A 27394-nucleotide genomic window follows, 5' to 3' on the forward strand; every position below is an offset into this window, starting at 1 on the left:
GAGCCTGATAAACTGCTGCTGCAGCAGCATCAGAAGCTACCCTCTTCCCTGATCACAAACTCCAGAGAGAGCCTAAGAGCCCTCCTTGTGCATGCCTTCAGGCAGAGCAGATGAAACAGGGATTGCCAGACAAGTTCTTTGCTGCAGAGGAGCCAAACCAGCAGGAGACCTTGTGGGAATTCTTAAAGAGCCAAGGCCACGTAGTGAGCAATCCTGATACCCTGAGCCTTATTACTGTAAAGTAAGAAGATTTTTGGCAGGCATAAGCAACTTCAATTGTCTTGTTAGGCCTCTGTAATTTTCCACTGAAAACGTGCAGAGAATGATCTCTGCCAAGGTTGTAGTTTCCCACTGTATTTTTAGAGTAAGGTATTTAATTGCAATTATAACAAGTTATAAACATTAGCTCTGTAAACGATAGTAACCTCTAGACTAACCAATTAGAGCTCAGTATTCAAGGTTGTTACATAAGGGAGTAAGGGTATAAAAAGGAGCACTGTATCTAATAAAGGTTGGCAATCGCTTGATCACATTGATCGTCTCCGCGTTGTCCAGTGACTCCTGCGTCGACAAGACCTGACAGCTCAGGGCCAGCATCAGAGAAGCAAGAGGTATCTGCTACCTCTCTTACTTAGCACTTCTTGTCAATTAGGGCAGGGGAGAAAACTGCCAAAACAACTTCTTCTGTTAATGGGCTAAGAGGCATAAGAATGAAGAGCAACCTCAAACGCACCAAGGAAACACACATAGATGGGGTCTACCAGACTGAGGAGTGCTCAGACAGCATGTGACACAGGGTTAACAGGCAGCAGAAACTACACTGCACCAGTCCCCCACAAAGAAATTGCAAGGGCCTGCTTAGAGTTTCATGTGATTTTTTATTATTTTTGTGGGTTTTTTTTTTTTATACAGGCTAGCATCATACTCTTTGTTAAAGCTGCTGATTCTGCCACATAAACTAAAATGGAAATTTCTGAGAATTTAAGTTGGTTCCCCTCCTTGTTAATGCACTGTCTGCCTCCCAACTGAACACTGGTCTGGATTTGTGTTTGCAGAAAACATCCCCCATATAAAGTCTGACATGCAGCTTACACCATTCTAACTGAGGAATGAAGAAGCTAAGAGTTCACTAACATTGGATTTTTTTTTTCCTGTACAACGTGGCCTGATGTAGGGTTCAGTCCACAGAGGACAGCAAGTTAACCGTAGAGATCATCATCATTGTCTTCACTGTACACGTTGCCCCCGCTGTTGCCTCCTGTGCCTTGGCTTGGACCAGCACTGCCCTGGTTACTTGATGGGAACCTGTATGCAGTGGTGCAGAAGGGGAAAAAAGACACTGTTCAAAAGCCTCCTCAAAAAGTTCAGCACAATGCCCTCCCCTCCACACCAACTCCCCAGTGGCAAGGAGGACAAGGAGAAATGGGATGAGGCCTTATGGCAGGTTACACAAAAGGCTTAAACAGCTGCTGGATGTCACTCATGTTAAAAGAAGAAAGGATTGACAGACTTCAGGAGCACTAACAGAGCAGTTACAACCAACCTGCAGCACAGCCTACACCTGCTACAAGCTCAGCTAGCTGCTGTACATACTGGGGAGAATAGAAAAATGCAGTGGAAGAGGGAATTTGTTACCCAGAATCCAGCAGAAAGCTGTCTCAGTACTCTGCTCTGGGGCTGGCTGAGCTATACTACCCTCCCCCTATGATTACCTGAAGCTGCCAAAGCCACGGCTCTGCTGTAGAGTCTGTGCAAACATCTCGTATTTCCTGATGTCATTGTCACTGACAGAGCGCCGAGCAAAGCGCATGGCCTCCTCAAAGTGATCCCGGCGGATCTCAGGAACTGGGTCATCCTCCTCCACTTCCTGCAGTGGGACAGAGGGCCCAGGTGAGCTGTGTGCCCAAGCTCTGCAGCCCAACAGCTGCTCACATCCTCCCTCTAGGCCAGGATGCTCCAACACCCACCAAAGTAGGAGACACTGTGGCAGACTGAGTCACAGCTGCAGCAGGGGCCTTCTGAGCAATGCTGACAATGAGGCACCCCAGGAGGGCCTCAAGTGCCCCACAAGATGAGAAATAAATGCTCCAGCTCCATGCTCTATGCTGAGAGCCCACTCATCCCTATCTGAGGATTATGGACAGAAACACATCCCATCTCATACATGAGCAGAACTGAGCTGCCTTGTCTCATGGAAAGCTCAGAGTGCCCCACTCACCATGGCAGAAGGGTTGGTCTGCCTTTCTCTTTCTCGTCTGATCTCACTCTCGATGGACTCACGGATAGCCAGTTTGCAGGCACGCTGGCAAATTTCTGTCAGGTCAGCCCCCGAAAAGCCATTGGTCATCTTAGCTAAGAAATCCAGGTCAACATCCTAATAACAAAAAAAACAAACAACCAAACAAAAAACCTCCAGAAAACCACAAAAACCACACACAAACAATCAAAACCAACCAACCAAAACCCAGAAAACCCACCAAAATGCAAGCAGACACAAAAAAAACCCAACCAAAAAACAAAACCAAAAAGAAACCAAAACCCAAACAAACAACAACAAAATCCAGACAACATGCACACAAAACCAACAACTCAACAAAACAAAATATCCCAAAGCAAAGAAATGCCTGTCTTTACACCTTACACCCTCATGCAATGAAGGAGTGTCTTTAAACCCCAGGGTATCAACATGCTGCCTTATCTTTGGCCAATTTGGAAAAGATGAGCTGATAAAAGGCTCTTGCTTTTGGGGAAAAAATGTAACCACATAGAAAGGCAGGCCACACTCCCCACACACCCAGCAAGACCCTGCAAAGCAGCTGTAAATCACAGGATGGTTTGGGTTGAAAGGGACCTTAAAGATCATCCAGTTCCTACCCCCTGCCATGGACAGGGACACCTTCCACTAGACCAGGTTGCTCCAAGCTCCATCCAAATTGGCCTTGAACACTGCCAGGGATGAGGCAGCCACAGCTTCTCTGTCCAGTGCCTCACACCACCCTTGTAGTAAAGAATTTCTTCCTAATATCCAATATAATCTACCCTCTTTCACTTTAAAACCATTACTCCTCATCCTATCACTACACACCCTGAGAAAGAGACTCTCCCCCATCTTTTTTGTAGGTCCCTTTTAAGTACTGGAAGGCTGCAATAAAGTCTCCCCAGAGTCTTTTTTTCCAGGCTGAACAAGCCCAGCTCTCTCAGCTTTTCCTCATAGGAGAGGTGGCTCCAGCCCTCAAAGCATCTCCATGCCCTCCACTGGACTTGCTCCAACACCTTCATGTCCCTCTTGTATTGTTGCCCCAGAGCTGGACACCAGACTGCAGGGGGGGGTGGGTCTCACAAGAGCAGAGGGGGAGAATGCTTCTGCACTGTTCACACTCAAGAAGAAGCAGGTTGATGTGTGGATTTCGGATACAATTTGCTCAGGTCTCAGCATTAGGAGTTAAATGAAACAGTCAGACTGGAAATGGAGATGGGCCACAAGCAGACCAAGATAACTAACCTCCTTCTCCTTCCCCTCAATCAAGGGAGTAGTACTGTGACCTTTAAAGCTTTCCTTCCCAACAACACCTAAAAAAATAAGCTTAGCATAAAAAAGCTTGAGCTCTTAACTACTTTTCCTGATTAACTATCAGTTGCATTATTGCCTGCTCCCCAGGCAAGGGAAACAGCTCTTGCCTATGACAGAGTTCAGCAATAATTAACTCCAATGGTTCCTCTTCAATTTCTGTTTCATACCCATTTTTTTTACATTTACTTTTCTTTCAGAGTAAAAGAATATTTTCCATCTTGCCATAACAGGCTTTCCTGTTTCCACATCATGGGCAGAACTCTACTACATGATAAAGACCTGCTATGCTTACACACCTAATACCTAGTCTCAGAGCTCAAGCCTCTCCCTAACTCTTAATTTCCATCCTTCAGGGACTGAAAGCTTCCCAGCTCTGTACTGCATGGAGCAGTCACCAGCCCTCCACTCTATCCCCAGCTTGTGAAGAGCACATGCAGCACACAGCAAACCCAATCCAGACATGATCAGAGTGCAGGTCCTACCTTGGCAACTGGTGATTTCCTCAAGTTGGCTTTAAGAATAGCCACCCGGGACTTCTCATCAGGCAGAGGTATGTAGATGAGCTGATCCAGGCGGCCAGGGCGCAAGATGGCTGGGTCAATGATGTCTGGCCTGTTGGTGGCACCGATGATGAAGACATTTTTCTTGGTGGACATGCCATCCATCTCTGTCAGGATCTGGTTGATGACGCGGTCTGCAGCACCACCACCATCACCAATATTCCCACCTCGAGCCTTTGCGATGGAATCTAGCTCATCAAAGAAGAGCACACAAGGGGCTGCTTGGCGGGCCTGAAAAAAGCAACCGGAAACTATTACTCCATGTTAATACCACCCAGCAAAGAGTATGCTGATATCACACTAAGCCTACCCTACCATTAAAGCAGCTCAGGGGAGTACCAGAACATTGCTGCTTCAAGAACTTGAAGGAACTGCTCCAAAACAGTCTCCTGCCACACAAGCCCTCAATTAAACTCTCCTGACCAACAAGCTGAATTTCCCCAAAGTTAGGAGCATTATAAAACAAGCAGAAGGGTGGTAACTCCAATGCCTAGAGGGAAGAGGGAAAGCTGGAGCTAACCTGCCTGGACCAGAAATCTCCTTGCAAGATCTGGGGATGTCAACCAGTTATTTAGGCACTCATATCAGTAGGTGAGATATATGAAGTGGAAGGGGGGAAATCCAATAATTGTCTTCAGCTATCTAATGGATATAGGAAAAAGGAAGCCAGATCCTTCGAGATGCACAGTAAAAGATGAAAAACCACAGGCACAAATGACTGCAAAGAAAATTCCAGTTAGAAATAAGGAAAAAAATCTTCAGAAAGATCTCAAAGACTAGCATGAGGCCTGAAGAGATCAGGGATTCTCCAGCCTTAGCACATGTTCAGAACATGAGGCCCCAATTTCCAAGTTGTCTTCCTGCTCTGGATAAATAGCTTGAGCAGATGGCCTCTGAGCTTCCCTCTCAATTTAATTTTTTCTCTCTCACTCTCCTTCCAGTTTTGCTTTCAGCACCTCCCCTGACCACAGGACTGAGGATTCTCAAGATAATCCATGCAGGTACCTTCTGGAACAGGAGGTCACACTATCTATGGAGTAACTGGGCAGTAGGAGTGAGCTCCTTTCCAAGCTATATATATTTCAAGACAAGAATGGAATACTTCAGTTGAAAGGGACCTACAGTGATCATGTAAGTCCATCTACAGAAAAATAAGAACCCGTAGTATGTTTTGAAAGTATGTAGGTGATGGTTAATGTGGCACCAAAGCAAGTTTTCAGGGATGTGGAGAATATCTACGTCATCCTAATGCTAGCCTCACTGCTAAGATACTGGGACATTTATCATCCTGTAACAACAGATATAAATTATAGCAGGAGGAAGCTATTTAAATAGTTATGTTGTCAAAGAGAATTAATTCCCTAAACATCAGGAAAGCAGCCTCTGCTCTTGGTGCAAATGGGGAAAACACAAAATACACAAAGAACTAGGCCAGTAAGGCAGGTGCAGCAGAGACAATGTTTTGGGGGTATCTCAGCACAAATGCAGTACAAGGACTAGAAGATACACTTACCTTGTCAAAGATCTCACGCACATTAGCTTCAGACTCGCCAAACCACATAGTGAGCAATTCTGGCCCCTTGATGGAAATGAAGTTTGCCTGGCATTCATTAGCAATGGCTTTGGCTAGCAGTGTCTTACCACAGCCAGGTGGCCCATAGAACAGAACCCCTTTTGAAGGGGTCATGCCAAATTTGAGGAACTTGTCTGGGTGCTCCACAGGATACTGAAGAGGAACAAACCAAACAAAAACCTCTCAATGAGCCAGAACAGGTCTGTACCTTAAAATCACAGAATGGTTTGGGTTGGAAGGGACCTTCAAAGATCATCTAGTTCAACCTCCTCCCTGCCATGGGCAGGGACATCTTTTACTAGATCAGTTTTGTTTCTGCTCCTACCAGAAACACTGTGATATTTCTAGTAGGTTAAGCACAAGATTCTGCCTGCTCAGTGCCACTGGAAATTTTAAATGTACATTGGTTTGAAAAGCACCACAGCTAAACTGTAAAGCTGCCTTAAACAGTCTACTTCTACCTATGAACTAAGTACCAGTTCAGGTAGTTTTCCAGCACACTTAACCCCAGCTTCACTCTGCCCTGCAGAAACAAAAGGGAACAGCTCATTATTTAACCTATTTGCTCTGCCCTCCAGAGACAGGCAAGATGTCTGATGTGAGCATTTATTCTCTGCAATAAAGTCAGAGATATACAATGATTTTAATGCCAGAAAATTAAGACTGAAAAGTAGATTTTTATTCACAGACAGGCTGTTTATACAGTGACAACTGAAAGCAGGGACATATCAAACCCAAACCACCCAACACTGGCAGGCACTAGAAATTTCCAGACCATTCATAACTTTGTTCTAGTTTCTCCTTCCATAGAAGGCTTCAAAATTACTTCTCACCTGTCCCTATGCTAACACTGATGGAAAGCACTTCAGAGGCTCTTGGTATGAGAAATTTCATCCACTTTCTGGCATATAAAGCCATCACGTAACAAGATTCTCAGCAGTGGTCCCACTGCTGGTCTCCACTTAAGAGAAGCAGAACTGCTGTCATTTCTGCATATAGCAAAACACACACCCAAGATGTCACTGTAGACTCAGCTAAGGAAAACCCAATGCTGCTTCTCAGCACCTTCCTCTGCTTAAGTTCGCTAAGATGGAACAGCATGGTATTTTCAGTCCATTACAAGAAAACACCATAAAAACTCTGCATTTACCCTGTTTACAGCCCAAACAGGAATGTGAAGAGGTTCTGAATTTTATCATAATTATTTTGCAATCTGACTAGGAAAAATTCTGTTGGAAACCCCTACCTGTACAAGTTCCTGGAGTTCTCTCTTTACATCTTCTAGACCACCAATATCTTCCCAGGTAACTTGTGGCACTTCCACCACAGTCTCCCGAAGAGCAGAAGGGTTGCTCTGGCTCAGAGCCCACTATCATTAGAGGAAACAGCATTATATAAATTATAACACATTATGTTCACACACTTCAGATAAGCAATTAGACACTGCACCCAAAAGAAAGGGGCATTCCTGCATTACCCTGAAGTCATCCATGGTCACAGCCAGCGAGTTCATCACTTCAGCATCAATAGTTTCATCTTCTAGGTCTATGAGATCCATTTTCTTTCTGATAGCCTGAAGAGCAGCTTCTGAGCAAAGAGCAGCCAAGTCAGCACCAACATGGCCATGAGTCTCATTTGCCACCTGAAAGAGGAGCACTATGACTCACAGGGATACAAGAAAGCATTCTGCAAAGCAATGGTCACTCACCCAGAGGTACAACAAAACACTGGAGGACAGGAGCATCAGTGCTCTGCTGCAAATTCAAGACAAGTGCCATCGCATATTTAACAGGCAAAGACACTGCCATTCCACCTCCTATTTAGATCAAAGCTGCAGCTGGAATTCAGATGGTGTGCAGAAAGATAACCCTAAGGACTGCAGTTCTTCATTCAGGACAGAGATCACAGTAACCATCCAGTATCACCATAATGTTCACCCAGCTCTGTGAAGCACTGTTTCAGGCTTGCTTTATTTTTAAAGAAAATGACACAGCAAACAAATCCAGGAGGACAAGCACTTCCAGACTGGACCGATACACATTTCACTTGGTCATGCCATTCTTCGCTAGCAAGTGAGGATTTTTGGTCACTGGTAAACTAGTTAGAAGGAAGCCCAGAGATCATACACTTGCCCAGTTTCATGTTGTCCTAAATGAGCAGAGACAAGCTTTCCTAAGAGCATGCTACTCACCTGTTCCAGATCAACATCATCAGCCAGTTTCATATTTTTTGTGTGGATCTGCAGGATCTCCAGGCGCCCAGTGGCATCTGGGATACCAATATCTACCTCTCTATCAAAACGACCTGGGGAATATAAAACATATGTTGAGCTGCTGATTCTGTGAACTACAGGTGCTGCAACTGCTGTCTTCCTCTGACAGAAGAATATGATGACGAGCCACAAACTCGTATGATTTCAGAAAATGCCAGACCTTTGAGTTTCTGCAGCATTTATCAGCACAGCAGCAGAATCAGATTAGGGAAGGAGGAAAGGCTTTAACCATTTCGGGAAAGTGAGACTACTATATTAACCAGAGCTCAAGTTTATATAAACACAAACAATTTCTGTTTTGCTTCCCCTCCCCTGAGACTCAATTATAGAAAATATACTTCCCCTAACCAACATACCATGAGACATTTTTGTTTATTTCTACTTTTGTGTCCTCAGCACAGAAGAGAGACACACAAATACCAAGACTTAATTTTTCAGAACTTTCATAGCAGTACCCAAGTGGTGAAAAATATGAACTGCCCCAATATCTGGGGAAGCAGGAAACCTACATATTACTGCAATATTAACTAAGGTATGCACACCTATCATTTTCCTCTAGCCATAGCTGTGCATTCAAACACCTCACTACACATTTAAGAGGCCATTTTTTCCCCTCAAACTTGACTTTACCAATTGATCATACAGCAGACATTCATTCACACTGCAAAGTTTCAAAAACCTGAATCTCAGCAACTACCAGACTTCCCATCAATCAAAAGAGGAATTGGACAATTCAGAGCCTTCTGCAACCTGAGACATGAACAACCCCTTAAGTGTTTAGTCATGAAATAGCTTCACTTAATTTATGAAGTGAAAAAATGTGCAGTCCTCTAAGTATTTTGTTATTTCTACAAGTTCTAACCTAATAAAGCACAGAAAATTATACCAAAGGCTGGAAGCCTAGAAATGAATTTCAAACAAGTAGCTGGAGATAATTCAATAGTTTAATGTAACACACAGATGATATTTAATATTAATTTCTGCTCAAACTTTCCAAGGCCCCTGAAGCATAGCTCATAACAAAATATTTATTACACACATACAAAAAAAAAAAAAAGAAAAAATACACAACCTCCCCCAAAACAAACAAAAAACCCCAACTCCAAAACAAACAACAACAACAAAAAAGCAGTTGTGGTTACCAAATCGCCTGAGTGCTGGGTCAATGCTGTTCGGCCTGTTGGTAGCTGCCATGACAATCACATGTGCTCTCTGTTTCAGTCCATCCATAAGAGTCAACAGCTGAGACACTATGCGACGTTCCACCTCTCCATGTGTCTATGAAGAGAGAAAGTAATTAGACCAAAAGCTCTAAAACACAGCATGGGAGCTAGTACTGCACAAGAACAGACATGAATTAGATCAGCTTCTTCCAATATCCAACTTCTAACACTCAAATGAACTCAAGCATTAAGTTAAATACTACTTTACGCTGTAGACAAATGCGGATTCACATCAGCCACTATCAAAGAAGATGTACTCCTTTACTTGCTACAGGCTTTCTTTACCTTCTCTCTCTTAGGAGCAATGGCATCCAGTTCATCAATGAAGATGATGGCAGGAGCATTCTTCTCTGCTTCTTCAAAGGCTTTCCTCAGGTTGCTCTCAGACTCACCAGCCAGCTTGCTCATGATCTCAGGACCTGAAAGAGAATAACAGCACTGTGGCACCCAGAAGAGAGGCAGCTACCCCAAGGCATGCAGCTAAATTCTTTTTAGTACAATGTTCACAAGGAAGCATCTATATTTCAAGCCAAAGCAAATGAAAAGTATGCTTCTAAAATATCCAAGAAAAAGAAACTTGACCCTCAGGAGTGCAAAGCCACTAGCTGACTAAAGGGCACCCACCAGCTGCAGAGCCACTGGTACAGGCAGGTACTAAGAGTGTTTCACTACAAGTAACTTACCAATTCGTACCAACTCAATCTACAACACTGCCTGCAGCTCTAAGCTTCAGACCAGCACACAGAAAAGACATTACTAAGACGGACAATGTTATTTTTATTACGCAACAGAAGAACAAATATCTAAAGTACTGTCTGGCACAATGACATGCAGTGATACCTTCCGCACACTTGGAAAGTATTTGACAAGAGCAACATAAGGTTAGAAATGGTCCACTTACATCTGACATAGAATCATAGAACAGTTAGGGTTGGAAATAATAGTTAAGGATGGAAAAGACCTTAAGACCATCTAATTCCAACCCCCCTGCCATGGGCAGGGGCACCTCACACTAAACCATATCACCCAAGGCTTCATCCAACCTGGCCTTAAACACCACCAGGGATAGAGCATTCACAACATCACTGGGAAACCCATTCCAGTACTTCACCACCCTCACGGTGAAGAATTTCTTCCTTATATCCAATCTAAACCTCCCCTGCTTAAGGTTTAACCCGTTAGCCCTTGTCCTGTCACTACAGTCCTTAAGGAATAGTCCATCACCAGCATCCCTATAGTCCCCTTCAGATACTGGCAGGCTGCTATGAGGTCTCCACGCAGCCTTCTCTTCTCCAGGCTGAACAACCCCAACTTTCTCAGCCTGTCTTCATACGGGAGGTGCTCCAGTCCCCTGATCATCCTCATGGCCCTCCTCTGGACTTGCTCCAACACTTCTATGTCCTTTTGATGTTGAGGACACCAGAACTGCACACAATATTCCAAGTGAGGTCTCACAAGAGCAGAGTAGAGGGGCAGGATCACCTCCTGTGACCTGCTGGTCATGCTTCTTTTGATGCAGCCCAGGGTACGGTTGACTTTCTGGGCTGTAAGCGCACACTGCTGGCTCATGTTCATTTTCTCATTGACTAACACCCCCAAGTCCTTCTCTGCAGGACTGCTATGAATTTCCTTTTTGCCCAACGTGTAGCTGTGCCTGGGATTGCTCCGACCCAGGTGTAGGACCTTGCACTTGGCATGGTTAAACTTCATGAGGTTGGCATCAGCTCACCTCACAAGCGTGTCAAGGTCCCTCTGGATGGCATTCCTTCCTTCCAGCATATCAAACAAGCAACACAGCTTGGTGTCATCGGCAAACTTGCTGAGGGTGCACTCAATCCCACTGTCCATGTCACCAGCAAAGATGTTGAACAAGACTGGTCCCAACACCGATCCCTGAGGGACACCACTCGTTACTGGTCTCCAGATAGAGACTGAGCCATTGACCACAACTCTCCACCCATCCAGCCAGTTGTTTATTCACTGAGTGGTCCACCTATCAAATTGATCTCTCTTCAATTTAGAGACAAGCATGTCATGTGGGACAGTGTCAAATGCTTTGCACAAGTCCAGGTAGATGATGTACAGGAATAGAACAGTTGACATCAGTTCCGTAGCCCCATCCTAGAAGGCCATCAAATTGGTCAGGCAGGATTTCCCCTTAGCGAAGCCATGCTGGCTGTCACCACCTTATTGCTTTTCATATGCCTTAGCATGCCTTCCAGGAGAATCTGCTCCAAGATTATGCCAGGCACAGAGGTGAGACTGACTGGTCTGTAGTTCCCTGGGTCATCCATTTTCCCCTTCTTGAAAATGGGGGTTATATTTCCCTTTTTCCAGTCATCGGGAACTTCACCTGACTGCCATGATTTTTCAAATATGATGGACATTGGCTTAGCAACTTCATTTTCCAGCTCCTTCAGGACCCACGGATGGATTTCATCAGTTCCCATGGACTTGTGCACATGCGGGTTCTCAGCACACATTCAGGTTCTCAGCGCACATTCAGGTTCTCAGCGCACATTCAGGTTCTCAGCGCACATTCAGGTTCTCAGCGCACCTTGAGATATAAAGCAAGTCACTTTCCTACCAGTGCTCACTGCTGTGCTGTGCCACGCACTCTTTTGCTTTCACCTTCATGGGTTTAAGTGACTGAAATCAGAAAACCAGCACTACTCCTTTTCTGAATACAACATGCTGACAGCAACAGAAACTAGTGTCCTGCACCCATATAGAACAATCTCACCCACTTCCCTCCCAGCTCTGCCTTCACCAACATAAATGGTCAATCAGACAAACTCCAAGTCCCTGCATCACAAAGGTGTCATTCCAACCGGCCTGCTACAAAACAAGTCGAGCTCAAGGGAAGTGTCACTATAGATACTTCCACAGAAATGGCCTCCAAGTATCCCCAGAGCACATTTCAAAGAGGTAAGGAAGGATGTCAGGGAGAATACGTAGCTCTTCAATCCCCATTAATACCATTCATTATGAGATGGATGAATGAGCACACAGAAGACCTGTGCCCAAAGCAGCCACAAAACTTACCGTTGATCAGGAAGAAGAAAGCCCCTGTTTCATTGGCCACTGCTCGGGCAATTAGTGTTTTACCAGTGCCAGGAGGACCATACAGCAGGATCCCACGTGGAGGCTGAGGACAAAGGCAAAGAACTTAGGTGAAGAGCTAGTATCTGAATGTCTAAGTACCTTCACAGTGAAATACTAAGCATTTGATAAAGCCAGTCCAAAACTGTGATGCAAACTCACACAACAGCTGTCATCCCAGCATTGCTAACCAATGCCTTCACTACTTTGCATGACAAACAAAAACCTTGCCAATAACTGACAGCACTGATTCAAAGTATCCCTCCGCTTTCCAAGTTGCCAGTACTTTAATGTGTCCAAAACATGTAAGGAAATACTTTTCTAACACTAGCATTAAACCAAAACAAAGCAAACACTACCCCCCCCCAAAAAAAAAATCACAACACAAAACCAAAAAAACAAAAACCAACAACACCCAAATTAGTTCTTCCCCTCCCAATACCTCGTAAACCTCTAACATCAAAAGTCATCCACAAGGGCCAGCCCACTCACCCACATGGTGCACATGAGGACTTACCTTCACCCCTATGGCCTTGAAGAGGGCAGGGTGTCGGAGGGGAAGTTCCACCATCTCTTTGATTTGAGCCAGCTGCTTCCGGCAGCCACCAATGTCATCATAGCCCACTTCATTCAGTGACTCTTCTTCATCCTACCCAGAAGGAAATATGTTAAACATTTCAGTGAAAACAATACTTCAATAACCCCTTTCAGTCTACAGAACCCAGGAATCTGGGTTTTTGTTTGCTGCTATTTCTTTGCTGTCTTGAGAGTCTCACTTTCAAGTCTTCCTAGTGTCTTCTACAACTGTTTCTTAGCTCTCTCTTCCTAGATATGCAAAGGGAAATGCCTGCACATACCTACACCTCACTGAAGCATATCCTCTTGAATAAAAGCCTCTACTGCCAGGTTCCCTACAGACTCCAGCATAAAACAAGCTCTGAAACCTTCTGATGTGGTTAACAAAGATAACAATAGACAACGAAGCCCAGTACAAAATATACTTAAACTCTAAGTGATATTTCTAATTACTTGACATACCCCAGCTACCACAGAGTTCCCCAACATAGCATTTTCGTTTGGGACTGTCTCAAATTAAGAGAAAATGTCAAGATCCAGATGTGCAGATAAGACCAACTGTAACCAACTCTTGCAGTATCCATTCATTTGGCTGTCCAGATCTCTACTGGTCTTCGTTATCTGCAACATTAGGCAACACTAAAATAATAAAACAACACAGCCTGGAATCTCAGAGGGGTTTCAGTCCAAGCCTCACAAACAGGAACTATTACTTCAAAGCAGGTTGCTCAGGGTCTGGCTCTATCAAGCACTGAAGGTCTCCAGGCCTTGCTCCAGGGTTTGGGAAAGTCTTTTTCCCAGTATCTATTGGGAATTTTCCTTGATCCAGCTCATGTCGTTGCCTCTAGTCCTGCCCCTGCGCATAGCTCTCTCAAGAGCCTGGTTAGTTACCCCTTCCCATCAGGCAGTTACCAGGAAGCCTGCCTCTGCCTTCCCTTTTCCATGCTGTGTCAACCCACTCTCCCAGATGCTTCTCCTTCATTCCTTGGCTGAACTTGAACCCATCTGTCTCTGCTGTGTCCTGAAGAACCCAAACTGCACTCACCCAGTGCCCAGTCATAATCTTACAAGTGTCAAAGAGAGGTGATTTTTTCACAAGGCAGTTAACTACAAATCAGCATTCACCCTCACTTGCAGGTAGTAAAAAGGAACTTACTTTATGAAGTATACAACCACCTTGGCTCATTTCTCTGAGATATCCTACTCTGTAACAGTAAGGCGGCCAAGACCTGATAGACAATCCACTCAGGCTGCCTCAAGGTTGGTACACTCAAGGCTAGATACCTTAAGGGACTGGGGGGGAATAATAATAAAAATATTAAAAACCATTTAGAGATCTCATGTTTCTCACTGAAAGAGTACTAATTGCTTTCTTTTCACATGGCATGAAATTAGCCCTCCCTGCTATGGACTGAGGGAACTTTAGAATTAAAAGATTCATCTAAGTACAGAATGAGATATCTGGAAGCAGATGTAAAGCCAGCTGCTGCCAAAGTATAACATCTCTTTAGCAAACCTAAGCATTGGTGCTTTCTCAGCATCTAAGAAAGGATACAGGAAGCCCATTTCTCTGGCTACCTTCAGCAGATGTTTTAATCATTATATTCAATATGCAAAATGCCAAAACAGGAACTGCAAATACTGCTGCTCTCAAGGACTATCACTAAAACAGATTTCAGATGGGGGGGACTCAGTAGAACCACACAGCATGATTCTGCTCACCTCTCGTTTGATGGGCTCTCCTTCACAATGGATCACTGTGTCTGGAGCCACTATGCAGTAAGGACTTGGATCTGTCTCCACCACTTTGAACTCCACTGCACGCATCCCTCCACGCACTAAGAAGATGTCACCTATAAAACCCCACACTTCAGTAGTCTGCTGCAACAGATGTCTGCAAAATGTCAACCCTATACTACAAAGGACAAGGAAGTGGGTTACACAGGCATACACTACTGGCATTTTTAACACTGCTCTGAATTTTTAACTCAAAAGCTGCATGTACTGTAACTACCCAAGCACCTGAAGCAGATGAAGTTCTCAAATTTCATCCAGAAACAAACAGCAAACAAAACCAGCATACAACAGAAAAGAACACATTCTATTTAAGAATACAAACACAAGGAATCACATTTCTTTTCTACTCAGTTTCAATTTAACATTTCTAAAACAGGCAAAAAGGCCCAACTTAATAAAAAAAAAGCTGTTATAACTAGTTGTTACTAATTGTCTCAAGAAGCAGAATTACATATAATACTGTGCTATAACTCCTGGTTAAACTGGGCTATAGAACCTGTATAACTTCAACTGGTGTTTATACTGCATTAGAGTCAAAGAATCATAGAACAGTTTGGGTTGGAAGGGACCTGAAATATCATCTAGTTCCAACCCCTGCCATGGACAGGAACATCTTCCACTAGACCAGGTTGCTCAAAGTTCTGTCCAACCTGGCCTTGAACACTTCCAGGGATGGGGCAGCCACAGCTTCTCTGGAGCAGCACCTCACCACCCTCATACTAAAGAATTTTTTCCTAAAATCTCAATCTGTCAGTTTAAAGCCATTCCTCCTTGTCCCATCCCTACAGGCCCTTGTCAAAAGTTCCTCTCCAGATTTCTTGTCACCCCTTTTAGGTATTGGAAGACTGTTATAAGGTGTCCCCTGAGCCTTCTCCAGGCTGAACAAGCTCTCTCAGCCCATCTCCATAGAAGACGTGCTCTAGCCCTCAGGGCATTTTCATGGTCTCCTGTAGACTCGCTCAAGTAGGTCTGCATCCCTCTTGCATTGGGGCCCCCAGAGCTGAACACAGTACTCCAAGTGGGGCCTTATGAGAGCACAATGGAAGGAAGAATCGCCTCCCTCGACCTGCTGGTCACACTTCTTTTGATGCAGCCTAGGACATGGTTGCTTTCTGGGCTGCAAACACACACTGCTGGCTCATGTATTTCTCCTCAACCAGCACCAAGTCTTTCTCCTCAGAATTGCTCTCAATCCATTCTCATCCCAGCCTGTATTTGTGCTTGGGATTGCCCTGACCCAGGTGTAAGACCTCACACTTGGCATTGTTGAACTTCATGAGATCTGTGCTGGCCCACCTCTCAAGCTTGTCAAGGTCCTTCTGGATGGCATCCCTTACCTCCAGTGTATCAACAGAACCACACACCTCGGTGTCATCAGCAAACTTGCTGAGGGCACACTCAATCCCACTGTCCGTGTTGCTGACAAAGATGTTGAACAAGACTGGTCCCAACAATGACCCCCAAGAGACACCACTAGTTACTGATCTACACTTGGACAGAGTCATTGACCACAACTCTGAGTGCAACAATCAAGCCAATTCCTTATCCACCAAGTGGTCCATCCATCAAATCCATGCCTCTCCAGTTCAGAGAAAAGGATGTTCTGCAGGACAGTGTCAAATGCCTTGCACAAGTGAAGGTAGATGACGTCAGTTGCTCTTCCCTTATCCACCAATGCCATGGCCCCATCTTAGAAGGCCACCAAATTGGTCAGGCATGACTTGCCTTTAGTGAAGCCATGTTGGCTGTCACCAATCACCCCCTTATTTTCCATGTACCTTAGCATGGTTTCCAGGAGGATCTGCTCCATGATCTTGCCAGGCACCAAAGTGAGACTGACTGGGCTGTAGTTCCCTGGATCTTCCTTTTTTTCCTTCTGAAAAATGGGGGTTATATTTCCCCTTTTCCAGTAAGCAAGAACTTCAACAGAATGCCACAACTTCTCAAATATGATGGATAATGGCCTGGCAACTACATCTGCCAGTTCCCTCAGGACCCACAGATGCATCTCAATCAGGTCACATGGACTTGTGCACCTTCAGGTTTCTTAGATGATCATGAACTTGATCTTCTTCAGTCTCCCAGTCCCTGCCTTCTGCAACACAGACAGTATAGCTGGAGCTCTTGCTGGTGAAGACCAAGGCAAAAAAGTCATTGAGTACCTCAGCCTTCTCCATGTCGCAGGTAACTAGGTCTCCCATTTCCTTATGGAGAGGGCCCACATTTTCCCCTCATCTTTTTATCTTCAATGTACCTATAGAAGCTTTTCTTGTTGTCCTTAATGTCCCTGGCCAGACTGAGTTCTGTCAGGGTTTTAGCTTTCTTAACCTGATCCCTGGATGCTCCAACTATTTCTTTATGTTCTTCCCAGTCTACCCGTCCTTGCTTCTACTCTCTGTAGGCCTCCTTTTTACACTGGAGTTTCTCCAGGAGCTCCTTGTTCATCCACGCAGGCCTCCTGGTGTTCCTGCCCGACTTCCTCTTTGTTGGGATGCATTACTCCTGAGCTTGGAGGAAGTGATCCTTGAATATTAACCAGCTTTATTGGGCCCCTCTTGCCCTCCAGGGTTTTATCCCATGGTACTCCACCAAGCAGATCCCTCAAGATGCCAAAATCCACTCTTCCGAAGTCCAGGGTAGACAGCTTGCTGCACACCCTCCTAGCCACCCTAAGGATCTCAAACTCCACCATTAGGATCTATTTGAAGTGCTACTAGCATAACTCTAAAAGTATATTTTTTATGCACTCTCACAGTTATTAAATTACTTTGAAAAACTGAATTTAGTCAGGGTGCCAGTCAACTGATTAATATTCTGGCAACTCCACAATCCCATCAAGTGGAGAAAAATCTCATTAAACAGAGGTTCTACCTGAACCTTTTCTGATGCTCTCCCATCCCATGTAGCAAAAAAAAACATAAGAGAACTATCAAGCTGCTTTGCCAGTCAGCAACAGATATTACCCTTTCTTCTGAAGATTAGGAAAAAATTAAACCAGCACCAGGAAAGTCTCACTTTTCAGATGTCAGTCTAATGCTTTGTGGAGATCTGTGAAAGCTTCTAGAAATTCTCTTTATTCAGTCTTAGTACTAGCTCACACTCGCTGCCTACCAGGACTTTAATAACAGGGCCTATTACCTTTCCTGATAGGTCTGTATGCTTCCAGGAAGTACGGCTTGAGATAGACTTCAAACAGATTCCCTGTGATCCCTTCTACTGTGTCATCAATTGGCAGCACGTGTATACGTTTGCCATATTTCACATCTGGGCAAGGCTGGATGCTGCAACAGAAGAAAACTCCAGTTAACCATATCATCCTGGGCATATACCCTAGTCTGGAAAAGACAGTGATGTCCCTTCCCAAGCCAGTACAAATGCCAGCAAAGCCCTTCCAACACCCTGGTGAGGCTTCCCTCCTGCATAACAATGCTGACAAGGCAAAAATCATGCCCATCAGAGCATTAGTATTAACAACACATGCCTTTACTCCTTCACTCCTCTCAGCCCTATCCAAAACTGCTGGGGAGTCTCATACTTTCTTCTTACCCCCTGGCTCTTTTGTAGTCCCCCTTCACCATCCCCAAGGCACATTTACAAGTTACTAATGCAGCCTCAAGACCTGTGAGAGTCATAAGCTAACTTTTGTTTCAACAAGGAGCTACTGCTGAACAAACTGTAAGAGTTGGTACAGGGTTGGGTCTCTCTCTAAATCAAAATTTCAACTATTATTTTACAGTGTAGGCAAATACTGCAGCAAAACCTCAGAGTACCAAGCTGTGGCAGAGGCAGAAAGCTCAACTGGGTTTGACAGCTAAGAAAAGCCTACATGGAAGTGCAGCTGAGCATGCAACTTCTCATATGTTACTTTGATACTCTTAAGTCTTTTACCACATGCTTTACAGAGAGGATACAGCAGAAAAGAAAAAGACAGACTGCCCCAGAAGGAAAAGTTGACAGACTACAAGCAGGAAACAATTAATTAATGAGCCTGGATTTTAGCAGAAATCAGGCCACAGAAAGTCACACAGTAAGTACTTAAAGATCAGCAAGAAAAACTTTTAAGGGTAAGAAGTATGAATGTTCTGACCCTTGCAACAAAGCTAAGACAATCAGTAACACATTCGGAATGCTAAGAACCACTACAGACAGTCCCAGAATAAAAGGGGAGTGCACAACTGTCACACTAGAAATTATTCCAACAGCAGTGTCACATCAGGTTAAAGTAAGGATTCACTTTTGTTTTAAATCAAGATTGTCTCAAAGCACTGTTCTTTTCCAACTACAGTGATGTTTAAAACTTGCATTTTCTAGCAGTAGAGAGATGGGTGGAACAGACTTGTTCCTCCCCTCTACAAAGTTCACATGAAACACATTTGGCATTTAAAGATTATTCCAGATATCACCCCATGAAGTCTAGTGTCAGAAACCAGGCTCAAATTTTCCCAGAACATGCACAATATTCCAGATTAGGAAGATGTTCAGCCCTCACATATTTAAGCCTGCAAATTAGCTTTTTTATGTTTAAGAAATGCTCATGTTTCCCATCTCCCCACTCCCATCATAGAATGGAATCTGCCTCCTATAAGCCAAGATGTATACTTCAGTGCTTTCCTACTACCTTCTGCAAATACTGCACAAATTTCCTACAACACTGTCAAAGCACTCCTAATTTTAAAATTATTTTATAACAAAAACTGGAATATAAACAACCCTAGAGGACTTTTAATCTTGCTATTTGACTGTTTCACGTTTCTATCATTCACTTCTGGCAAGTTTTAACTTCTGTTTCTCATAGGGCAGCACAGTGCTTGAGCTAACCCTACTGTGAGATCAATTACAATGTTGCTTACAGCTTTCCACAGTTAACTTTGTGGACATAAAAAATTTAGACATGAAAAATTTGTGAATTCATTTAACAATGTAAATTTGGGAAGATGACTGTGACAACAGTGGGGTAATAGAACAACTTAATTTAATGACAGGACCTGGGTTCGTGAAGGTCCTGAAGAGACTTCAAGAATCTTTAGCATAAATTTTTTAGTACTAACCTGCAAGACGTATGCTTGAACAGATTTCAGTGACCTCCTCTGGAAGATGCAGGAATACTTCCTGCAGGCCCTGTCTCTGCTACAGACCAAATAATTTCGGAGCCAATGCACAAATTATTTAGGACACCCGGGGATATGCAACAGTTAGCAAACTAGTCCTCACCTGATCACGTCACCCAGGCGCACTCTCAGGTTGTTACGAACAACCCTATTCATGCGAATCTTCTCATCTGAGCAGGTATCATCTGACAGAACAATACAGACTGCTTCTCTCCTCTTCTTTCCTTTTAGCAGAACAGTGTCTCCTCTGAACAGCTGCAATTCATCCATTTTTGCCTGTAAACAATAACAGCATAGAACAAGCTTTTGACAAAATAAGAATACAAGCATTTGAAGGAGACTTACTTGACTTCGTAGAATTACATCTTGGAAGCAATATACTAGATCTATAAAGGCAGAGGTTCCCATTATATCAGTCAAAAGCTAATCCTGAAGCCAGACTAAGGGCACAAATTCATCTGAAGCCTAAAAGTTGAGAATCAAAATATATTTTATCATAGAAGAGTGTTAGAAAACAAGACAAAGCACCTCCCTCACTTGTAACTGCTGCAGCTTCTGACACAAATACTTAGATTCATGTTGCAAAGCTGCAACTCAAGTTAATAGACAGCAACAGCTTGCATATTATCAGATTAAATGCTTTGCTTTTATAGATTACACACCTGGGACAGTGACACAACACTGTTGTCTTCATTGATGGCTTCATCAACAATTAACCTATTTGGCCTGTTCTTCTGCTTCAGAATTGCAGTTGATAAGTCATCCACTTTAAAACTGGCAAAGAAAACAAAAGTTAATGAGTCTAAGTAATATTGCTCCCCCCTTTCCAGCCACCCCACTGTTTTGTTCTCCACTGCCTACCCATTTCTTTGTTGTTTTGTCTTTTAGAAACTATTACTGTTTGTAAGAAAAAGGAGAATGTTATTCCTAGGCATCAGTTTCAGGAGTTCAAAGCAGAATATTTCCTGTCACTAAATATAACTACTTTACTAGCCTGAAATGGAAATAGCTATGAAGCTATCTATGAAGTGATCAGTGAGATGTTGCTGAATGTAAGATATTTTGCCCAAAAGAATTGGTCAGACTCATCTGAAATCACATGCAACCACCACCACCAAAACAGAAGTTCAATTCTATTTCAGGCCAAATCCCAAATAAATAGGGGAATTAAAAGACAATGCTGCAGCTCCCCTGACAGAAAGAGTCGTAGAAGTTTAGCCTGTCAATGCCTACTAGTTAAACCTAGCAAGCCAGTAGAAATATTCAAGTGTTCATGATTTTTTTTATACATATCATAGAATCATAGAATAGTTAGGGTTGTAAAGGACCTCAAGATCATCTAGTTCCAACCCCCCTGCCATGGGCAGGGACACCTCACACTAAACCATATCACCCAAGGCTTCATCCAACCTGGTCTTGAACACTGCCAGGGATGGAGCATTCACAACCTCCCTGGGCAACCCATTCCAGTACCTCACCACCCTAACAGTAAAGAATTTCTTCCTTATATCCAATCTAAACCCCTGCTGTTTAAGTTTCAACCCGTTACCCCTTGTCCTATCACTACAGTCCCTAATGAACAGTCCCTCTCCAGCATCCCTGTAGGCCCCCTTCAGATACTGGAAGGCTGCTATATAAGCACCTTTCCATAATACCCTCACAGGAGTCACTGCAGCTCTAGCCGACTATGCCACAAGATAAATGGCAGATAATTTGTTTGTCTTGACAAAATGGAACACATCAAACATCAAGGAAATAGAAGAAAGGCAAATTAAATTATTTACTTCAAAATCTAATACAGCAATCAATTCACTTTTGAAATAAATATAAACTTGAACCAACTGATTCCCAAAGGAGCTCTTGGAAGTTGTATATTAGCCCGCCACAACAGCAGCAGACTGTTGTAACTTCCCCTGGTGGGCATCTGACTACTCTCTCAAAGTAGTCCAGATGTGCCACTAATGTCAGAACAGAAAACTTGACACAGTTTGGTTTGATTCTCACCAAAAAGAAAACATAAAGTCTTCCTTTGTCCTAAGCAAGCAGGAAGCATCAGTAAAGAGTAGGAAGCCTTGTAGATATTGGTGTTGGCCATACACTTTGGCTCAATTTCAATGTTTTATGGAAAAAAATAACCAGAAGAAATCAAACCTTGAGTGGAAATGGCAGAGCAAGCAGCTACACAGCATGAACACAGACCGGGGCAACAGTGCATTACTTGGCACACTCACTGCATTTTTAAGTGTATCAGAAAGTGGTGACATACCTACAAAGTGTTATGTTAACGAAAGTCCCCCTACTTCTCAAAATAGAGCTTTTTCCCAAAACAGACTACATGGTATTGTCTCCTTTCTTTGTCATGTAAAAGGGGGAACATCGCCAAGCAAGCTTACAAGGGGAACCAGCTTGTTTCCAAAAGGTTTTCAACCTTTGCATAAATCCTGGTAGCATAGGAAACATGTTAAAAATTAAAAGGCAACATTATTTAAATTAACAACAGAAGGAGTTGTAAAACATGCCTTTCCAGGATTAGATTAAAGTCTTGATTAAAGAGTGCAAGAGGTAAGAAATCGACATCCACCCCTTTCAATGACCATGTGAGATGTTACAGATATATTCTCTAAACCTAAAAAGACACAAGACAGACCGGGAGACACATCTAGAAGGAGCTCATGAATTGCATCTTTAACCTAATACGTGGTCTTGGTAAAGCCATAAAAGTTCTGGGATTTCCAGGAAAACTAAAAGCTCAATGAGAAAACTGAAAATAACACATTGTCAGTGTCGTGGTTTAAGCCCAGCTGGCAACCCAGAAACCATGCAGCCACTCGCTCACTCCCCCCCCCCCCCCCCAAAGGGATGGGGAAGAGAATCGAAAGAATGTAACTCCCACAGGGTGAGATAACAGTTCAGTAACTAAGGTATAACACAAAACCACTACTGCTACCACCAATGATAATAATGATAACAGAAATAACAAGGAAGAGAATATAATTGCTCACCACCCACCAACCAATACCCAGCCCGACCTGAGCAGTGACCTAGCCCTTCTGGGTAACTGCCCCAAGTTTATATACTGGGCATGACAGGCTGTGGTATGGAATACCTCTTTGGCTAGTTTGGGTCAGGTGTCCCATCTCTGCTTCCTCCTGGCTTCTGCTCCTCCCTAGCAGAGCATGAGACTCAGAAAGTCCTTGGTCAGAGTAAACATTATTTAGCAACAACTAAAAACATTTGTTCCCAGGCTGAAAGTGAAAAAACACAGCACTGCACCAGCTACTGAGAAGAAAAAAAAAAAAAAAAAAAAAGACTGCTACTACTGAACCCAGGACAGTCTCCTGGTTTCAGCTGGGATACAGTTAATTTTCTTCCCAGTAGCTGATCCAGTGCTGTGTTTTGGCTTTAGCCTAAGAACAGTGCTGATAACATACCAATGGCTTTAGTTGTTGCTAAGTAATGCTTACCCCAATCAAGGACTTCCTTAGTCTCTCATGCTCTGCCAGTGAGGATGGGCACAAGAAGCCAGAAGGAAGCAGAGACAGGACACCTGACCCAAACTAGCCAAAAGGGTATTCCATACCACAGCATGTCATGCCCAGTACAGAAACTGGGGGGAAATCACCCAGAAGGCACTAACCACTGCTTGGGTCAGGCTGGGTATCCATCAGGAGGCAGTGAGTAATTGTATTGTGCAACACTTCTGTTTATTGTTGGTTTGTGGTTTTTTTTTTATAGTTTTCTCTCTCTTTGTGAGGTGCTTTGAGAAATGGCTGAATAGCAGAGTTCAGAGGGTTATGATCAGCAGAACAGAATCCAGTTGGAGCCTTGTAGTCAGTGTCATTCCCCAGGGATCAATACTGGGTCTGGTCTTATTCAAGTTGCTTATCAATGACCTGGATCAAGAGCTAGAGTGTACCCTCAGCAGGTTTGCTGATGATACAAAGCTGGGGGGCAGTGGCTGATACACCTGAAGGCTGTGCTGCCATTCAGTGGGACCTTGAGAGGCTGAATTGGGGGCAGAGAGAAACCTAATGAGGTTCAACAAGGGCAAGTGTAGGGTAGTGCACCAGGGGAGAAAGAGCCCCAAGTACCAGTACAGGCTGGGGGCTGACCTACTAGAGAGAAAGTCACGTGAGAAGGACCTGGGAGTATTGACACATGCTATGTTGACTATGAGCCATCAGTATGCCCCTGCAGCCAGGAGGGCCATGCGTTGGGAGGAGTGTGGCCAGCAAGTCAAAGGAGGTGATCCTCCCCCTCTCCTTGACACTGGTGAGACCACTTCTGGAGTACTGTGTCCAGTTCTGGGCTCCTCAGTACAAGGAAGATAAGGAGCTACTGGAGAGGGTCACCTGGAGGGCCACAAGCATGATCAGGGGTCTGGTCATCCTTTTTTATGAGGAGAGACTGCAGGAGCTGGGCCTGTTTAGTCTAGAAGAAGAGACTGAGAGTAGATCTCATTAATACATACAAATATCTCAAAGGTGGGTGCCAGAAGGATGGTGCCAGACTCTTTTCAGTGGTGCCCAGCAACAGGATGAGGAGCAATGGCCATAAACTGAAACACAAGAAATTTCACCTCAACATGAGGAAGAAATTCTTTAAATTGAGGGTGGCAGAGCACTGGAACAGGCTGCCCAAGAGGGTTATGGATCTCCCTCTCTGGAGACATTCAAAACCTGCCTAGACACATTCCTGTGTAACCTGCTCTAGGTGGCCCTGCCTTGGCAGGGGGTTGGGCTAGGCAATCTCCAGAGGTCCCTTCCAACCCTTGTGATTCTGTGAAAAGCTTTACAAAAGCATTACAAAAATAGAATAAAAGTCTCCAAATAACAGCATGCATACATTTATATGCATGGGGTCAGCTTCAGTTATCTGCAAAGAAACAAAGGTGTTAAGAAATTACATGACAGCTACACAGGAGAGTGATGTTATTTCTCCTACTGACAAGTGTAAGGACTTAGAGAAGCACTATCCATTTTCCAGTAGCAATTCAGAATATCATCATCACTATTTGTCCTCATTACATCTCTTTGGGGATTCCTCATACTGTAACTGAGATGATAAAGGAAAACACGTCTGTGCACCTCAACCATGCTCAGACAATCCCAGATATCTATGCATCAGGAAAGGAGAGCCCAAACTGAAAATACTAAGCAGGAAAGTATAAAGCATGGGTTGGGGTTCTCTCCTGCCAACTTTCTTACATGCATTGGTAATATTTAGCAAAGGGCAGGACAGAGTTAATCTAGGAAATTTCTAAAGCTCCTCAACAATTTTCCTTCTACTCATCCCTTCTGTCAGCTCCCTCACACACTTTCTCACCTTTCTTTCACTAACTCAACAGAGGTAAACTGAACGTAATTCCAAAACAGCTCTAAAGATAAATTTTAAAAAGAAAGTCTAAGCTTGCATCAAGCTTGACTCTAGACAGAAGAGGACATAATGGCACAGCTAATGGCATACTAAAGCATAAGACTTCAATTTTATTTAAGCAAATATGTACTCACCCTAAAGACCAACAATAATGGGTTCTCCATTTCCATTCTCAGACCCCTTTTCTCTCTCAGTAAAGCAGCCCAATAGCCCCATTTGACACAAGAGGTAGGGAGGAACATTTTACAACTTATTCATTGTTTATCTCTGTGTCAGAGCTCCCCTTGTTCAGCATACAATAATGCCCAGAAGCTATGCACTGTGGTGGACAGTATGAAGAGGTCAGAAAGTAATTATTGATTCTTCTGAAAATTACTACCAATCACCAAAGCTCCACATGAAGTAGGTAATTAAGTTGCTCCTGCAAGTCTATGCTAAACATACAATGAAAATTCACCAACTCAAAATGATTCCAGCTTCAGTACCAAAAGTGAAAAGTCATGCCTTTTGTATGCTGGTGTGCCATTTTATCAATACCCTCATGAGCTTGCTTCCTAGATAAAACCTGACAGTAGTTTCTTACCACCCTGAACATCCATGTTATAGACCGAACTACTTTCCCCAGGTAAGTATTAAATAAATAAAAATCCATAAAACATTTTATACATTGAAGCAAATGAGTGAAACATCTGACCACTGCAGCTACTTACTGAAACAGCACGTAACAACCAAGCAGTGAGTTCACTCACTCTCAAAATACCAAGTCCTCAGTTTCAGACAGGTATGCACATGAAGATGAGAATCTCTTCAAAAACTACACTCTAACAGCTCTTGCAATGCTACTCTGTGCTAAAGCTCAATTCAACAAGATGGCTGCCAACAGCATTGACCCAAAAATTACAACTAAAAAGGCAAATGTTTTCCAGTTGCAGAGTAACTTCTGTTAACTCCTACATGATGAGAACAACTCTGCAAAAGTAGAAATTTATTTTTAAAGAAACTCTTCACCTTGCTCAGATTCAGAACATGCCTTTGAAACCATCACTTCCATCACAAGCTCTACTAGGGACACTAAATTCTCAGCACACCTTGCTAGAACTAATTTAGTAGGACCAAGTAGGTCTAAGTTGCAGGAGTTGCAAAAGGAAAGAAGATAAACCACGGACACTAAAAGGACTGAAAGTGCCTCTGGTAAGGCCAACAAGTCATTTGAAATATTCTTGGATTTGGAAATTCTCTTTAGGTTCTATTTTTACTCCTCTTAAATGGCAATGAGGTGGCTTGCACATGTAGACTAGGAGCTGAAAGATCAGCATTACTCATTTTTAAGGAGCACAAAAGATGACCCTCAGCGTGGAACTGAAAACAGAGTGAGGCAAGACTCTGGAAACGAAAACATAGCCGACTGCCTCAGCTGCCAGCCCGGGACAACATATCCGGCCTCTTCGAATACCAAGTGACTTCTAGTCCAGACCCGAGGGCCGCTATGGGCCTGTGGGGAGGAAGCCGGGACGTGCCTCTCCCCCGTAGCTGCTCCACCAGCCTCTCCACAGATTTCAGGGAACCTGGAAGACAAAGCCCTCCCTGGCTGAGGCCTATTCCAGGGTGGATGACCCCTGGCGAGGACATGGCCAAAGCCCCCGCGGGAGGCCTGACCTAGCCAGGCCTCCCCCCTTCACGACTCGACACATCCCGGGAAGGCCCGGCCGAGGAAGGGGGGAGGGGCAGCAACGCATGGGCCCCCCCTGCGGGCACACGTCTGAGCAGGCACGCGCGAGGAGCCGCCTATCCCCCTACCAACCCCACTCCCGCCTCCTCAGAACCTGCATGACACAGCGGGATCAACGCCGGAACGAGATTGCCGCCGGACCCGGACTGGTCAGCGCAGCGCGGATACAGTATTAAAAGAAGCAGGCCGAACCAGGCCCAGCACCACCACGGCTGGGCCTAGGCCGCGGTCTGCCCACACTTACTCGGATCCTGAGGCCATGGTGCTGGGGGAGGGAAAAGGCCAAGGGGAAGCCGAGAAACAACAGACGGGCAACTGCGAATCTCGGAGAGGCTCGCAGGAGAATTAGACGCTTCACGCTGATTGCACCTTAAAGCCAACTCATCAAGAGGAAGCTCCCTCTCGTGATGTCACACCCGCCTAGCAACAGCGTACACTGACCAATCGGAAATATCCGCCCGGCCAGCACCTCAGCCAATCGAGGAGACGGAAATCTTTCCCTTCCCT

General features: G+C 44.2%; 1 protein-coding gene across 2 annotated transcripts; it reads right to left on the reverse strand.

Moving 5' to 3' along the window:
* Positions 1–858: 858 nt before the first annotated feature.
* On the reverse strand, positions 859–27299 carry LOC117438242 (transitional endoplasmic reticulum ATPase-like). 2 transcript variants are annotated; one of them, XM_034073760.1, is made up of 17 exons: positions 27132–27299; positions 20445–20556; positions 19886–20058; positions 17813–17955; positions 14600–14730; positions 12819–12950; positions 12245–12347; positions 9485–9618; positions 9119–9254; positions 7896–8008; positions 7182–7346; positions 6951–7073; positions 5645–5857; positions 4054–4362; positions 2219–2374; positions 1713–1867; positions 859–1305 (listed from the first exon to the last, which is right to left on the reverse strand). In XM_034073760.1, the coding sequence occupies exons 1-17, from the start codon at positions 27146–27148 to the stop codon at positions 1200–1202; spliced, it is 2421 nt and encodes an 806-aa protein (XP_033929651.1). In that variant the 5' UTR covers positions 27149–27299; the 3' UTR covers positions 859–1199. The 2 variants fall into 2 exon arrangements, with proteins under 2 accessions (XP_033929651.1, XP_033929652.1); XM_034073761.1 differs by lacking the exon at positions 5645–5857.
* Positions 27300–27394: the final 95 nt, after the last annotated feature.

Source organism: Melopsittacus undulatus (assembly GCF_012275295.1).
Source record: "Melopsittacus undulatus isolate bMelUnd1 chromosome W unlocalized genomic scaffold, bMelUnd1.mat.Z SUPER_W_unloc_3, whole genome shotgun sequence".
Taxonomy (NCBI): domain Eukaryota; kingdom Metazoa; phylum Chordata; class Aves; order Psittaciformes; family Psittaculidae; genus Melopsittacus; species Melopsittacus undulatus.

Coding starts and splice junctions, on each gene's coding strand:
- LOC117438242 (XM_034073760.1), bottom strand. Junction 8,009..9,118: donor CCCAGCACTCAGGCGATTTG/GTAACCACAACT, acceptor TATATTCCCCAG/GTCGTTTTGATAGAGAGGTA. Junction 2,375..4,053: donor GGAAATCACCAGTTGCCAAG/GTAGGACCTGCA, acceptor TTTTGTTATTAG/GATGTTGACCTGGATTTCTT.